The sequence below is a fragment of the Neodiprion lecontei genome, chromosome 2, assembly GCF_021901455.1.
Source record: "Neodiprion lecontei isolate iyNeoLeco1 chromosome 2, iyNeoLeco1.1, whole genome shotgun sequence".
In the NCBI taxonomy this organism is placed as follows: domain Eukaryota; kingdom Metazoa; phylum Arthropoda; class Insecta; order Hymenoptera; family Diprionidae; genus Neodiprion; species Neodiprion lecontei.
Genome location: NC_060261.1, coordinates 17,902,548 through 17,919,025, shown reverse-complemented (window position 1 = coordinate 17,919,025; position 16,478 = coordinate 17,902,548). Strand labels below are relative to the sequence as shown.

Genomic DNA, 16,478 nt, shown 5'->3' with positions numbered 1-16,478 from the left:
AGTCAAGAACCCCACTGTCTGCCTCGCATGCCTTGGTCGCTACCATCCAAGATGTACCATCTTTACGAAAACCACTGCAAATGGCAAGCTACTCCTCAAATGCAAGTCTTGCGTGACCACGTCACTTACGGCTGGGATGGGTACTGCTGGAACACCAAGAAGTTCGGCAGTCATGTTCCTTGCATTGGCTACGACATCGAGTTTGCAAAGTCACTCCTCAACCGCCCCGGCAACGACACTCGAAGCTATCATGGCAGCGGTAACTGCCAGTTCTGCAAAGCTTGATGGGCTACTGGCATTGCCCGAAAAAGTCGAGGAGATCAACACGCAGCTGACTACGCTGTCGATAAGCACTACTGCGCTTATCTCCGAACTCACCAACAAATTAGAGGATCTCACAGTTCGAATAGTCGAACTGGAAACAGCTCGTGAAGACCGGGATGCCGAGATCTCACGACTCACATCTCTAAATATAGATCTTACTGACCGCCTATCCAAAGTAGAACAGAACTCCTTGAACAACGACCTAATGATCTCTGGAGTCCCGGAACTTGAGGCTGAAGATCTACTCAATGTTTTTCAGTCAATGACTACTCTTCTTGCAACTGCAGTCTCCCCTACTGATGTTATCGAAATCGTACGTCTCAAGAGCACTCGAAATTTAGATAAGCCACGGACGATCTTAGCTCGACTCAAATCAATGGGTTTCCGAAATCAAATTCTGGCTGCAAAGCGCGCCAAAGGGCACGTCTATGCGGATGAGCTTGGCCTAAATGGAGATTATCCTCATTCCCCAGTCTTCGTAAATGAGCGACTTTCGCCTTCCCTGGCGAAACTCTTGGGCAAAACTAAAGATCGTGCAGGGGATGTGGGCTACAGCCATATCTGGACCAGAAATAGCGTCGTTCACGCTAAGCGTGATGCCGCTGCAGACCAGGCCATCATAATTCGTTCTGAGGCTGACCTACACCTCCTAACAAGAGCTGAATGACACACGAATGAGGTCACAGGTGTGACCGACCGATTGCCGTCCTTCTCTGCTCAACTGTTGAACATCGCAATTTCTAACGCAAGCTCGTTACTTGGCCATATAGATGAAGTAAGGACATTCTTTGCCGATGAAACTCATCATGTAATTTCCGTTTCGGAAACTTGGTTACATACCAACATTCCAAACCAACTCGTCCATATGGATAATTACTGCTTCATCCGAAACGACAGATCTGGCAAGGTTGAGGGTGGGGTTGGGGTCTACATCCACAAATCTCTGGAGTGTAAGGTCCTTGCCGCATCTCCTTCACTATTTTCAAATTCTCCAGAATTTTTAATTTTAGAAATCAAATCCCAGTGTAATAAAGCCCTGTTCTCTACCATTTATCGCCGACCGAAAGGGGCATTGCTGGAAGATTTTCTTACTCAGTTTGAAACTTTTTCTCATAGTTATACAAATATAATTATAACCGGTGACCTGAACTGTAATTTAAGCTCGGATAACTTTGAGGCCAGGTATCTTCATGAATTCATCTTTAGTCACTCACTATTTCTTGTACCGCATGGCAATACACACCACACATCTCATTCTGAGTCCTGGCTGGATGTGGCTATCATTGACTCATCTGAAAATTTGCTGTCCTTCACCAAAACTGAGACTCCGCTTATAGCGGGCCATGACCTAATTGAGTTAAATTACAAGCTATTCATCCCTCAGCCCGCAGTAAATGTCAAGAAATATCGTGACTTTGGAAACTGTGATGTCTCGACCCTCAGTGACACCCTGAAGCATAACCTCTCAAATCCTGTGCTAGAGTCAGCTGTCTGCCCAAATGAGCTAGCCTCTGTGCTTTGTGAGTCCATACTGGATGCCCTAAAGAGTCATGCACCGGTAGTTCCTAGAGAGATAAAGAAGCCCCCTGCCGGCTGGTTCACTCCCGTGATTAAACAACGTATCAAATCCAGAAGCAGGCTCTATACCCTAGCTAAGCGTACAAAATCCAGAGCTATCTTGAACCAGTATCGTACTCTGCGAAGGGATATTAAGCTAGAAATAAAGAGTGCCAAAAATACTTATTTTAAAAGTCGCCTGTTAAATCTAACCGACATGTCAAGCGTCTGGTCGGAGCTTGAGCGCCTAGGACTTGTTCTTGGAAAATCCACATCCACGTCGCCACTTCACCACTTCGCTGCCCACCAACTTAACACGTATTAAACTGCAGTAACAAGCGTCCATCCATCATGCGCTCAAAATGATTTGCAACAAATCTTGCTGCAGAAGCCGGATATTCAATCTCAATTATCGTTCTCTCTTATCCAAAATGATCAAGTCCTAGCATTACTATCATCCTATGTTATAAAGTCGCGTGGCCGGAGGGCTGTCGGGATACAACTATCTTATATCAAAGATCATTTACTGTTACTTGTCCATTACGTAGCACATCTCTTCAATGTCTCATTAGAGGCTGGTGTTTTTCCGGATGTCTGGAAGAGGGCTTATGTAATTCCTCTCAGTAAAGTAGAACCCCCAAGATCAGAGGCTGACACAAAACCTGTAGCAAACCTTTCGCACCTCTCCAAGGTCTTTGAAAGGGCTGTAGCAAACCAGCTAAACTTATACCTGGAGCGATTTACACTTCTGGACCCGTTTCAGGCTGGCTTTAGGAAGAGTCACAGCACCCAGACAGTGCTACTTAAAGTACTCGATTATATTAGAAATGCGACAGATAGCCGGTATGTCACAATCCTGCTATTATTCGATTTTAGCAAGGCGTTTGACAGTATCAATCACTGTTTAGTATTAACTAAACTTAAGAGATATGGTGTTTCCAATGAGGCGATTAAATGGTTTCACTCCTACCTAACTGGCAGAACACAGGCGGTGCAAGACCCTAATAATACCCAATCTAGCTTTCTGCAAAATCTGTCTGGAGTGCTCCAGGACTCAGTCCTTGGGCCCCTACTTTTTCTCATCTTTATTAATGACATAGCTCAAGATTTCTTGCACACCAAGCACGCAGTTTTTGCCGATGATCTGCAGATCTACTTGCATATTCCACCTGATGATGTCCTGTCTGCCATCGATAAAATTATTAGCGATGCCGACGCAGTCTCAAATTGGGCATCGCGAAACGGCTTGAAATTAAACATCGGCAAGACGAAGGCCATTATTCTCGGCAGCTCCGCCTATGTTGAGCAACTACGCCTAAGAAATCTACCGACTATTGTTATCAACAGCCTCCGCGTGCCATATGTCGAAAAGGTACGACATCTTGGTGTTTTTATATCCAACGACCTCTCCTGGAACACACAAATAGCGCATATCTCCAGGAAGGTCCATGCTACACTGTATAAGATAAATTATCGCAGAGACCTGCTCTCTCCACAGATTAAAACCCTTCTTGTTTTTGCGCTCTTGCTGCCTCACATCGATTATTGTAGTTTAGTATTTCATGGTCTTACTAATTATCTGAATCTAAAACTTCAAAGAATCATGAATTCTGGTATAAGATTTATTTTTAATCTAAGAAGGGACATCCACATTACACCCTACCGGCAGAAACTGAGGTGGCTGTCAGTGCATGATCGTCGACGTTTGTTTCTAGGTGCATCCTTGTTCCAGATCCTGCAGACATCCGTGCCTTCCTACCTCCGTGAATTTTTCCCTGAGCTGGACCCTACTATCTGTCGATCGTCCAGGTTGGCGATTGCAACCCCAGTTTCATCCCTTGCTGTTCCCACTCATAGGACCTCCACCCTGCAAAACTCCTTTGCTCTTTCTGCACTATATTTATGGAATAGTCTTCCACTATCCATTAGATCAGCATCGTCGCTGGATATATGCAAAACTAGGCTTCTCAGTCATCAGCTCGCAGTTGAGTCCATAACTATACGCAACGCTAAGTGATAGCCTACCTATTCGTAATCTACCTGTTTGATCTGCTAGTACATTTTGTCCATATCTCTTGCATTTGCCCATTTACTGTATTTATTATGTCACTCCGTCTATTTTTAAGTAATACCTATTCTCGAATCTATGGATATATTTCATGCTAGGTTCTTCAGTCATCTGCTTACGACTGAGTCCATGATTATATCCAACGCCCAGTGATAGCAAACCTACTCTTAACTTATCTGTTTATCTGCTAGCCATTTTGCTCATATTTTTCGTTTTGGCCTCTTTACTACACTGTCTATATTTCTCGTACTTACTATGTCCTCCCATGTATTCTAAAGTGATATCTACTCTCGAAACAGCGTGAGAGCGTTGAAACCTCACACCTGAATTTGATTGTACTGCAAATTGCTCTTTCTCATTTCCCTCCTTTTTAAATTAATATGGTAAGTCATTGAATCGATTTTCCCACCTATGTAAAACTATCTCATCATACCTATCATTTTTCATGTTCGCATTAGTTCTCTAATTCATTTTTATTATACATTTTAAATAGTGTGCATCACCATTGCCATAGCTACTACCTATGGTGGAAAAATCGCTACTTCTCTCTGTTTTCCTTTTGTCTCTTCTGTATACATATTTGAATTCTATGTGCCTACTCTGTATTCTTCCATTTGCCCTATGGCCTAACTAGGCTACGGCATTAATAAATGAGTTGTAATCTAATCTCTCCCTCCCTCCCTCCTCTCCCCCTCTCCCTCTCGCTCTCTCTCTCTCTGTGAATAGAGAGAAAAGTGAATAGAGTAAGAGTAGAAATTCAGCACTGTAAATCTTATGAATTGGAAACAATAATGAGTGAAACAGTGAAAACTGAGATGCAATAAGTATTAAGGAATATGCCGATGCCAAGCATGGGAACAGGACAAATAGAAAAGAGCCACAGTGAAACAATAGAAAAAAAATCAATAATCGGTGTTAATCATTAAGTCTAAGGATGGAGAAGAGAATAATTGAAGTGAAAATACGAAAAGAGATGTCAAAAGAATTGATATCTCAAAATTAGGAGTGGGGATCACAAAAATGAAAAATGTGACGAAAGGAACAGTTGTAGTAGGGTGCGAAAACAAATCCTAAGCTGAAAATCTGAAGTGAGAAGTGGTAAAAGATATGGGAGAAAAATACGAAATACAATCACCAAAGAAAAGAAAACTGACGATGAAGATGTTTGGTATCGACAAAGAAGACTGTGAAAATGAACAAAGCTTTTGGCAGAAAAAATAGTGGACCAAAATGGACTGGAGGAAACCACCATCAAGAGGAAGATAGTACATAAGGCGGCAAAGGATAATTCGAAAAAGACGGTTGTGATAGCGGAGGTGAATACTGGGACCAGAGACAAATTTCTGCAGTCGGAAAAGCTAAAAATAGTCTGGAATATATGCAGTGTACAAGACTATGTAGGGATTCTAAGATTTTTCTAAGAAAAGAAAGAAATGTGCCGACAAGCTGGGACAAAAAAGTGTGTTAATAGTGAAAAAAAATCAGGAACTTTAAAATAAAAAACCTGAAATCAGATCATTGAACATATGACAGAGATTGTCCATGGTGGAAAAAAGAAATAGAACATCGGAGGGATAAAATTGAATATTAAATGGTAGAGACGGGAGCAAAAAATATTTTTTCAAATATGTGGGCAATTAATTAAAATTTAAATAAGAGCAATATAGACGTAAGATTAAGATGTAACGATGTAAGCAAATAACTGAGAAAGCTAACAAACATCAATCAGTCAATCTATTTCTCTCTCTGTCTCTCTTTTAAAAAAAAGAGCGAACGTCTATGGCACTAGGCCTGGATCGATCTCATGCCCGCGCGATGTTGCTTGAGCTGTCTTCCAGAATGCGGTGTGAAGCGCTGATTGCTGCAAAAAGGCTCAAGCTGGACTTATGTGCTTCCCAGGTCAGTACGTGGCACCCGAAGTCTAAGGTCGACGTTAACCACCGCCAACCCGCGCAACTGCATCAGCTGCGTAATGACATCCTGAAACGGTTTCCGAACTTGCAACCCAAAGCCGTATGGATCGCCGACAAGGCAGTCCCGGTCAAAAAGAATGATGCCTTAAAACCTATTCAAGTCGTGCTGTCCACCGACGTACAAATGCTGTCACTCTGACAGACACCTCGGCTGAAAAGGGTCCGCTAAAACTTAGCCGCCTCACTGTGATCGTTGCCTGCTGTCGCAATGCACGATTGCTTTAGCTCACATTGATGAATTTCGCGAGTTCTTCCGTTTTCACTCTTATCATCTAATTGCTGTCACCGAAACGTGGCTTAGTGAACGCGTTGTAGATGACTAAAGCGCACTTACTTCATACAGAGTATTTTGGATTGATCGCAAAGGACGTCATGGTGGCGGTTTTGCGCTGTTCTTGCCAACTAGTTTTGCGAACATGTCGTGGCTTTATTGTCTCGGTTGGCCCGGGATGGCGTGCCAGATTTCCTCCTTGCCGGAATGTGGTTCGCGTCCGAAGTTTCTGGTTGCGGTCGTCCATAGGCCACCGAAGATCGGTTTCTTAATCTTATTAGGAGGAGAGCTGGTGGCGTTCCTGCCACGCTACATGTTCGTTTTCGTGTTCGGTGAGTTCAACGCAGAACTTCTTTCTGCCTCCAAGGATGCCTCCTCAAGGGCTTCTTTGCTCCCAAGGGCTGCAGGTGGTGCCGTATCCGCCCATCCATCATACCCAAACATCTGAGACGTGGCTAGACCTCTGCGCGGTCAGACATTTGGGCTTCTTAACGTCCTGGGGGTGATTTGATCAGCCTTTTCTACCTTGCTGCCAATCATTACTTGGCTGTTTAATTCGTCACTTGAAGACAATATCTGCCGGTCGCTCTAGAAGTTCTCTATTGTTACCCCTCCTCCTAAGTTACACTGCCAGTTTCTGTGTTCGGAGTTTCATCCTATTTCGCTGCTGTGCGCTAGATCTAAACTGCTCGAGCGTCTGGTGTTTGGGCAAGTTTTTTCGTTTCTGCAAGCGCGCAACCTCTTAGATTTGCGGCAAATAGGCTGCCGGCAAGGGTCAGGGACCCGGACGACTGTCCTGAGGTTTGTTGACTACGTGCGTCATGGATGGATGACCGCGAACTTACCTTTTCCACATTCTTCGACTTTACGAAAGCCTTCGATACGATTGATCATCGTCTGATACCGTAAAAGCTTCAGGGGTTGAGCTTTTTAACAGACGTGCTCGCGTGGTTCCATTCTCACTTGAGCGGCCGTATGCAATCAGTTCGTGGGGGTGGTGGCGAGCTCTCGTATCGGCATTTGACGCGATCGGGAGTTCCTCAGCACAGCGTCCTGGGTCCCCTACTCTTTTGGCTATTCATCAACAACCTGCTAATATGCTGGCGGAGCTGCTCCTACTTACTCTATGTTGATGATCTGGTTATCTACCTCAAATGTTGCCCGGTTGACGTAGCCGAGTATATTGTCCGCCTTAGCGATGATTTTGATAGAGTGCTGAGCTGATCTTTAAATAATAAGCTGCATTTGAACGTAGGAAAAACCAAGGCGATGGTCTTAGGCAGCTCACGCTTTATCAATTCGCTGTATCTTAGGGGTCTTCCGCTTTTGAGAATGAGGGCTGCGGCCATTGAATGGGTGCCAATATTCAAATATCTTGGGGTGGTTCTCGACAGTACCCTGTCGTGGTTGCAGTCCGCTCTGCAGATAAAGAAAAAGGTAGCGGCAGCGCTATATGTATCGTATAAGAATGAATGACAACTCATGAAGCCTAGCAGTGAAGTGTTGCCTTGCTTCTCCTCTTTATCGACTATTGTGCTCCTGTGCTGATTAATACATCAGGTGAACTCGAACACTCTCTTCGGGTTGCGCTCAACAACTGCGTACGATTCTTACTTAGGGTCCCGCTTGACGCTTGTATATCGCGTCACAGAGATGCCTGCGGTTAGCTCCTCCAGTTCAATCGACGTAAGCTCATGATCGGATGCATGTTCTTTAAGGCCTTGTGCCTTGATGAGCCATGGTTATTTAGCAATCAAATACGGCTCCATGCGACCCTTGCATCGCGGTGTGATCCTTCCCGAACAGATACGCATCTCGTTCCTGCCGCGCACACTGTCTCTTTCTAGAAGTCGTTCTTCATAACTGGCATATAGCTCTGGAACTTACTGCCATCTGAGGTAACTTCAGCGTCCAGCTTTCCACAATTCCGCACACATTGCTTCCAGTTTTTGATGGTGGCGGAAGAACGTGAGGCGTATCCGGACAGGCTTTAGTGCTCTCTTTGCCCTCTGCTTAGCTCTGTGTATGTGCGATATGTGAGTTATGGTCATCAACTTGTTTTTCTATTTTTCACCGCAATAAACTGCTTTCTTACGCCAGGTTTAGTTTATAATCTCATGTATTCTTACGCCTGCCTTTTATTTACATTTTCTATCGTACTTGATTATTAATTTAATTATCTTGTTGTAGTTTATGAAAAGAAAAAACTGCTTTTTGATTTCATTTATTTTTTTTCAGCTTTTATTATTTTCTTACTTCTTTCTTTGTAGTATTTATTTTTGTAAGTATTGTATGTCTTGTAATATTGTCTGTGGTTCTCAGGGAGGTTACTTCAGAACCTAATCAATTACTCTCTACTCTACTCTACTCTCTCTCTCTCTGTCTCAGACATGTGTTCTTTGCAGATGACCTGCAAAATTACCTACACGCCCCGTCTGGCAGTATCCTCGAGGCAATTGCCAAAATTAATCACCATGCTGAGGTCGTTGCTAATTGGGCCCTGTGAAATGGTCTGAAAATAAATGATAGAGAAACGAAAGCGATTGTACCAGGAAGTCCTTTGTATATTGAGTAAGTAAATTACCAAAACCTTTCACCCATTCTCATCAATGACCAGCCTGCACCCTATGTCGACTCGATTCGTAATGTAGGGGGGCCCATATAGCGCCCGATCTTACGTGAAATAGGAATATAGCGCAAGTACGTAGAAAATTTCACGCAACACTGTATGGGCTTGAGCACCGTGGTGATGTTTTTTCTCCTTAAGTGAATGCCATGCTTGTCCAAACTCTGATTTTACTTTATATCGATTATTACAGCTTAGCGTACCTACTGTAATGCCAAAAATTATCTTAACCTTAAACTCCAAAAAACTAATCAGTAGCGGCATCAGATTCGTTTCCCGCCTTAGAAGAGATGTGCATATTACGCCCAATCGAACCAGATTACGGTAGCTGTCAGTTGTTGATCGGTGGTTATACTTTCTTGACTCACAATCAGTGATAGATCAACTCCTTGCATCATTCTCGCCTTCCTATGTGTGTAAGCTGTTCCCTGAAGTAAGTTCTGGCACTCGCCGGTCTTTCAGGCTAATAGCTGCAGATCGGCGTCTACCTGTAGCCACTCCTTTTGCCAGTACTGCTGCGTATCAAAATTCCTATACCCTCTCTGCGATTTACCGCTGGAATGGTCTCCCATTATCTATCAAAAATGCTTACTCTATTGAAGTTTTCAAGCCTGGCCTCTATGATCACCTTCTAGCAGCGGAGGCTAGCTCCAACACGGCAATGCGATCCAGGCTATACACATTACATGCACCATAATACACATGTGCCTGCTCTTTTTACTTTATCTTAGTTCTCTGCTCCATGCTGCTTTTTGACTTTCGTTTAAATTTTCTGCTTCTTCGGCTATTACTACTTGCTTGCTAATTCTGTCTACATCGTTTTGTTTCACTTTACTCTTACTATTTTGCGTATTATTTTTGTACAGAACATGCTTTCTATTATTCTATGTATTAATTCTGTATAGTACTTTACTTCACTTCATACCTAGCTCTACGTTTTGCTAACTGTATCGAATTTATCCTTACATCCTATGAGTTTATTTTGTTCTGCTCTCTTGACTACTACCACCCCACCAGCCAATTCAATTTATATTTATTTATTTTATTGGGGGCCATCCATAAATTACGTCACACGTTATTGGGGGGAAGAGGGGATATCACCGTAATGTGACATAGTTTGACAAGGGGCAGGGGGGGTCAAAAGCTTTGTGACGTTACATGTTAAAATTTAAAATACTAAAACACGAAATTTATATGTGAATAAAAAATTCGTTTTTTTTTCTGTTATCATAAATATTTAACTGTATGTTGATCATATTACAGATTATTTGATAAAAATAAGAAAAAAATTAGAATAACAGTTTTCTTTTGATTATTTTTAAATACATGCATAAGTTTGAAAAATTTGTGAAGTCACATCAGGGGAGAGGGGGTTCTGAAAATGTGATAACCTGTGAAAAGGACGGGGGGAGGGGTTTAAAAGTTCTAAAATTTGTGTGACGTAATTTATGGATCGCCCCTCGTGTTACTATTTACTTCACTTATTATACTGTACCAGTATTTACTCTTCATTGGATATTAGCATCAGAATCATCCTCATCAGCTCACTAGCCTTATTTTTTTCAGTTCTTCGTTTATCTAACCTTCTTTTGCCCTATGTTATCTGCATTGGTGTGAGTTGTATTTCACATTACGCAATATCTATCACTCTATTCTTATTCATCAATATCCATCACTGTCATCTTTATTCTGCACACGTCGCGTTTCTACTTTATTTTATGTTGTAATATTTCTTGTATGGTCTGTGTAGATAGGGGATTCGTCCCAATAACACAATAAAACCGTTTCTATTCTTTTCTATTCCATTATTTTTGTATGTTTTTCTTGCATCGAGACCTTGTCAGGCTAAGACATAAAACAACCTACATCTATTTATCTATCTCTCTATATCTACTGTCCTTATTTACTTTTAATACTTTATTTTATTTTATGTCATTACATTGATCTGTTATTTTTGTTCTATTATGTGCGCGTTTTACAATGTTAACTTCTCATGCTGCCTCAGGAGACTTGTACCTAGGCGAATACATTGTATTTTTAATTCTCTCTCTCTCTCTATCTCTCTCTCTCTTAGTGTTAGTGCTGTGTGCTTGGATTTGATACGGGTATGACCTCGGCTTTTATCATTTTTGTCATCATCTGCCAATAGCTTGACAACGTATGGGATTTCATGTGTATTCGAACGTGCAATTCCTATTGAAGTACTGTCAATAATGATGATATTTTTTACATTTCCTTGGTTGGCCCAAGTTATCACATTTATTGTTCGAGTGCGTGTTTCCACGCACAGTGTTGACTCACTTCTGTATAGCCGAAGTGACTAATCAGCCCATCGTCACGTTATATGAAACGTATGTGTGTGTCTGTGTGCGTGTGTATCATCCCAACTTCCGAATGTATCACTTGAAGGGCCACGTCAGTGAATCTCTGCACTTTTTTGATTCGCTTGAAATTTGAACTTATAATAACGCTCCATGAAATGAATATTTTTGACGCGGTTTCAATCAGTTAAGTTCTATATGTGTACAGGTATTATTTATCGTCATTTCGAAAAGTGGTGTTTTTCGCAAGGGTAGGAGTACCACATACCATTAAAATAGAAAAATATACTAATTACGTTTTGTGTATTATAATTGCAATAAAACAAAACCCAAATTACATTGTATTTCAAGATTCAGGTGAGATGAAGTATAAATTACGTTCATCATGAGTGATTTGTTTCATTTTAATTACAATTTTGTAAATGGTTGGTTTTTCAATTTAGTTGGACTGAAAATTTTGAATATAGTAAATATCTTCACTGCATCTGCTAACATTATTGAATATTGTGAATTAGTAAAATGAATCTGTAACATCTTATGTGCTAGTATGTATAGCCATACTTGGATACAAAGATTCGTAAGAGACCTGACCTGATAAAGGGGCACCACTTACGGTAATGCTCTTATCGGTAACACTTTTATCGGTAAGATGTCTGTTCTTCTGACGGTAAAACAATTTTACCATCAAAACTCTGTCAGTAAAATCGACTAGCAATACCAGTAATTTCTCACCTCTCGCAGGTAACACTATCTTGCGGTGAGCATTAAAAACAAAACAGACTTGACCGGTACAACTATTGGTCGATGAAGGTGGCGCCACCTGTGGTAACGCTCTTGTCAATAACACTACCGTTGATGAAATCGTCCAGCAGTATGGATTATTTTTCACCTCTTGCAAGTAACACCAACTGTTGGCAAGGCAGGAATTTTTACCCCTTGTTGGTAACTTACCGACTGTCGTTAAGTGTCGGTAGTAGGGATCTTGCATTGGAACTGTGATATTATATCAACTCGTCTTCAATTGAATTTTTTTCAGTTCATATGTTGACATGCTTCACTTGCCTTCAAAACATATGTCATTTATTTTCCGAGTACTTTTGTCTAGAATTGATGGCCTAGTATTCTGTTTTTAGCTCAGCAAATTTCGAATTCAAATAATTTCCATCCCATAAAATTTCTTTATAAAGCATAAGACAGATATATATATATATGGGGCAATCCACGTTAAACTTACCCCTTTTTTCCCACACCATTTTTGATTCGTTCCGCGACTTCTTATACGATTCTACCATTTGAAAAAGGCACTCCTGAATTTTTTCAAATATTTTTCGCTAACCGTTTTTTTTTTAAATATTATTCGAACCCTTTTCGAAAATGGTCGTTTTTAAAAATCTGAAAAAATTATGAAAAATCTAGTGTCTCATTCCGATCATACCGACACCTAGTCGATGATGGGCGGATTTTTAATTCCATTTTTTTTTAGCTTTTTAAACATTTTCAACAAACGAAACGCCATCTTAAAACGTTATGAAAAATCTTCAAAAAGTCTCAAGAATCGAGTCTTTTCTTTCGATTATTTTGACACCTGGATCATGATGGTCCGATTTTTTCGATATTTTTTAGCCTGCTTTGAATGTTGTTTCCTTTGTTCTGAAGGTAAGAATCAAGGAAATTAGTAAACTTTGTACATAGTGTAAATAAATCTTTTGTACCACAGAGAAACGCAATTGGGTTTCATTCTAACCTCAAAAACGGGATAAGGAGAACCTATTACATAAATACTAGGGGGGCTTCGCCCCCCTGCACGCTCCGTGCGCCAACCCCCATGGCGGTTTGGCCAAGTTCGGATCAGTTTGGTATGGGTCAGGTTAAGTTCGGTATATGTAGTGTGTAGATTGATTAATCAGACTAATCAATTGCATGGATCATATATTTAAAGCCAACGAGAACATATTTGAGACCAAGGAGAAGAAGGATGGACACCGGTCCGTAAACGGAGTCGAATGGCCTTTATCCGTCGGAACAGGCGGCGACACTCTGGCTCCGGACTGGGGCCCAACGCGAGGGGGTGCAGCCCTCAAACAAGACAACGATACCGACTTGGGCAAAAAGCCAAGACGGCACACGACGGAGGTGAACTGGACGTTGAAACAGATTCAGCGGTAGAAGGAAGGTGACCCCTTCAAGAGGCGAGATCTTCACCCTCGCAGCCGCGAGCTACGGAGAGCAAGAAGGCAGGAGAGGAAACAAGCGCCCTGAAGACCATCGATCCCCCGGAGGGCCCTTCGTATGCCCAGGCCCCTAAGCCGCAAGCTCCGGCTCTGGGCCCTGTGGACCCGGACGCCGTCTTACGCCGCCAAAGCCGGACAATCGACGCTGCGTACGCCGGCTGCTGGCGCGCTGCCACCGCCGTAGACTTCGGCCACGGAGCAAAACGCCTGGCAGATAGCGCGCCACCGAAGGCCTACCAAGGGCCAACCCGCTACTGCGGGGGCAAGAGAGACGGAGCAGGTGAAAACGCCGCGACAGCGACGCCGTCACAGGCCCGTGCCAGCCGACGCCGTCATCGTGAAGGGGATTGGCGGCACAACCAACTATGCCACCATGGGTGGGCGACCTCCTCCTGGAGCTGGAGAAGGGAAGCGGCGGTGTATCGGAGCTCCACGCGGCATTCGCCTCAACTCTCGGAGAAGCAGCGATGGTGCGCACACTGCTCCCACAGACTACTATCGAGGTTCACAACCTTGACAAGGTCACAGACGAGGCGGAGATCAGGAATGCTCTGGTAACCTTCACCTCCTGCCCCGACTACGCTGTGGCCCTCCGACCAGCGTTCCGCGACACCCAGATGGCTATCGTTCGCCTGCCCACCGAGGACGCGAAGAAGATTACGCAGGAGGGAAGACTCAAGGTGAGATGGATCAATTGCCGAGTCCGGGAGCAGACACAGGTCGTCAGGTGCTTCCGGTGCCATGGCTTTGGCCACTACAGCGCCAACTGCGGGGACCCGGTCGACGGGTCGACGAGCTGCATGAGGTGCGGACAGGACGGTCACCTCTCCAAAGCCTGCACGAGAGACCCGAGATGCAGCGTCTGCGCGGCGGCTGGTGGTCCGGCCTCGGCCGGCCACGTCCTGGGTTCGCGCCAGCCAGAGCGCGGCCTTTTTGAGGGAACTAAACCGAGCGAAGAGATGATCAACTTCCTCCAACTCAATGTAAACAAGTGCTGGGTCACCCAGGACCTAATGCTCCAGACGGCCAGGGAGAAGCGTGCAGATGTCCTTCTGCTCTCCGAGGTCAACCCCGCTGGAGCCCCCGAAGATTGGCTACAGGATAACACAGCGAGCGGGGCGATCGCAATTACCAACAGCAACGTACCCCTCAGGCCGGGCGGCCGGGGTACGGGCTTCGTGCGGGCGTGGATCGGCAGCGCCAGAGTCTACAACTGTTACTTCTCGCCAAACACCAGCATCGACATCTTCGTTGGACAGCTGGACGTCCTGGAGTACAGCATTCGCGGCCACGGTAGCGGCTGGGCCCTGGTAGCCGGGGACTTCAACGCGAAGTCCGCCGGGTGGGGTTCGGCACAGACGGACGAAAGGGGACTGCTCCTGAGTGAGTTTTCGGCGAGGCTCGACCTCCGGGTGCTCGACCAGGGTTCTATGGCAACGTGAACGTAGAGCACACTGGGTCGAGCTCCATCATCGACGTGACCCTGGCCAGCGCGGGACTTGCGGCGGCTATTTCTTCGTGGCGCGTCCTCGAGAGCGAGGAGAGTCTCAGCGATCATGGCTACATCTCGTTCTTGTGGATGGGCCAGGCTGCCAAGCCCTTGCAACCCGGGACCCAGAAGGGGTAGGCCACTCGTAGGCTGGATCGTGCGGCTTTTAGGAAGGCCATCGTCGCGTAGAACGTCCTACTGCGCGGGAGGTGCGAACCTGCGGAAGACCTGGTAGAGGAGACGATGGCGACCATCGCGCTAGCGTGCGACGCCTCCATGCTGCGAAGAAGAGCGCCCCGCGGGAGGTCCGCGGTGCACTAGTGGATGCCCGAGGTGGCGGACCTTCGCGGCAATTGTCTAAGAGCCAGGAGACGGGCACAGCGAGCGGCGAGGAAGAAGGACGTCGACTGGGCGATCCGGCTGGCGGAATTCAAGACCGTGCGTAAGGACCTACGATTGACCATCAAGGCCAGCAAGGAGCGATGCTGGAGAGCTCTCCTCGAGACGGTAAAGGCCGACCCGTGGGGTCTTCCATGCCGCCTGGTGACGAAGCGCCTCCGCAGGAGGGCGCAACCTCTCGTCGACCCGGAAGAAATGGAGCGCCTGGTGGCGGAACTCTTCCTAGCGCGAGAAGAGCCGCTAAACCAGAGTGCCGCGGCGGCCAGCGAGAAGGATCAACCACCACCACCCTTTACCAGCGGGGAAATCGAAGCGGCAGCGAGACGCTTGGCAGCTGGCAAGGCACCGGGGCCGGTCAGGATCCCCAACGAGGTGATAGCCGAGGCGTTATCCTGCTGCCCGGGGATGCTGCTGAGGGCATTCAACGCGTGTCTGGGAGCCGGCACGTGTCACACCAGATGGAAGAGGCAGGCACTCATCCTGCTATCGAAGGGCGCACTGGAGCCAGGAAGCTCAAGGCGGTACAGGCCCATTTGCCTCCTCGATACTGCTGGGAAGCTCCTCGGGAAGATGCTCCTCTCGAGGCTAGCGGACGCGTTGGAAGCGGCAGGAGAGCTCTCGGACAACCAATACGGCTTCCGGAGGGGCCGGTCGACCATGAACGCTATCGAAGTGGCCGCCAGGATCGCCGTGGAGGCCAACGCCAAGCCGGGTCGATTCACGAAGCCGTGCGCGATGGTCTTGCTGGATGTCCGCAACGCGTTTAATACGGCCCGCTGGGACAAGATCATCGAGGCATTGGAGAACCGCAGGAGCCTTTCCACCTACCTGCTCCGAATGGTGAGGAGCTACCTAACCGATCGGCGACTGATTCACAGGACCAGAGAAAGACGGAAGAGTCGATGGGTGACGGCTGGCGTTCCACAGGGATCGGTGCTAGGACCGTTCCTGTGGAACGTCATGTACGACGGCCTACTTCGGATGGAGCTGCCCGTTGGCCTGAACACCATCGGATTCGCGGACGATATAGCGTCAAGGCGTCGAGGCGCCAAGCAGAGGAAAAGGCTCCTATGGGCGAGCGTGGTGCACTCCGTTCTACGTTACGGAGCACCGGTGTGAGGCAAAGCTCTGACGCTGGCGAAGTACCGACTGTGCGCGGTGCGCGTAACTTGCGCGTGTCGGACAGTGTCGACGGGAGCAGCGCTGGTGCTGGCGGAGA

General features: G+C 45.7%; 2 protein-coding genes across 4 annotated transcripts in view; one reads left to right on the top strand and one right to left on the bottom strand.

Moving 5' to 3' along the window:
- Nucleotides 1–16,478, bottom strand: part of LOC107218031 — a 489,709-nt gene that overhangs the window by 238,959 nt on the left and 234,272 nt on the right. The gene's annotated exons all lie outside the window — the stretch shown is intronic.
- LOC107218032 lies at nucleotides 12,966–14,998 on the top strand. Its single transcript, XM_015655775.1, has 5 exons — nucleotides 12,966–12,996; nucleotides 13,080–13,273; nucleotides 13,351–13,683; nucleotides 13,770–14,754; nucleotides 14,796–14,998. Exons 1-5 carry the CDS (start codon nucleotides 12,966–12,968, stop codon nucleotides 14,996–14,998), a joined length of 1,746 nt encoding a protein of 581 aa, XP_015511261.1.

What these genes read in the sequence shown, in the direction of transcription:
- LOC107218032 (XM_015655775.1), top strand. Translation starts at nt 12,966, where the DNA reads ATGGCGGTTTGGCCAAGTTCGGATCAGTTTG. An exon ending in CAAGACGGCACACGACGGAG is followed by an intron (nt 13,274 to 13,350) that starts GTGAACTGGACG and finishes TCACCCTCGCAG; the next exon opens with CCGCGAGCTACGGAGAGCAA. An exon ending in CGACAGCGACGCCGTCACAG is followed by an intron (nt 13,684 to 13,769) that starts GCCCGTGCCAGC and finishes CTCCTCCTGGAG; the next exon opens with CTGGAGAAGGGAAGCGGCGG.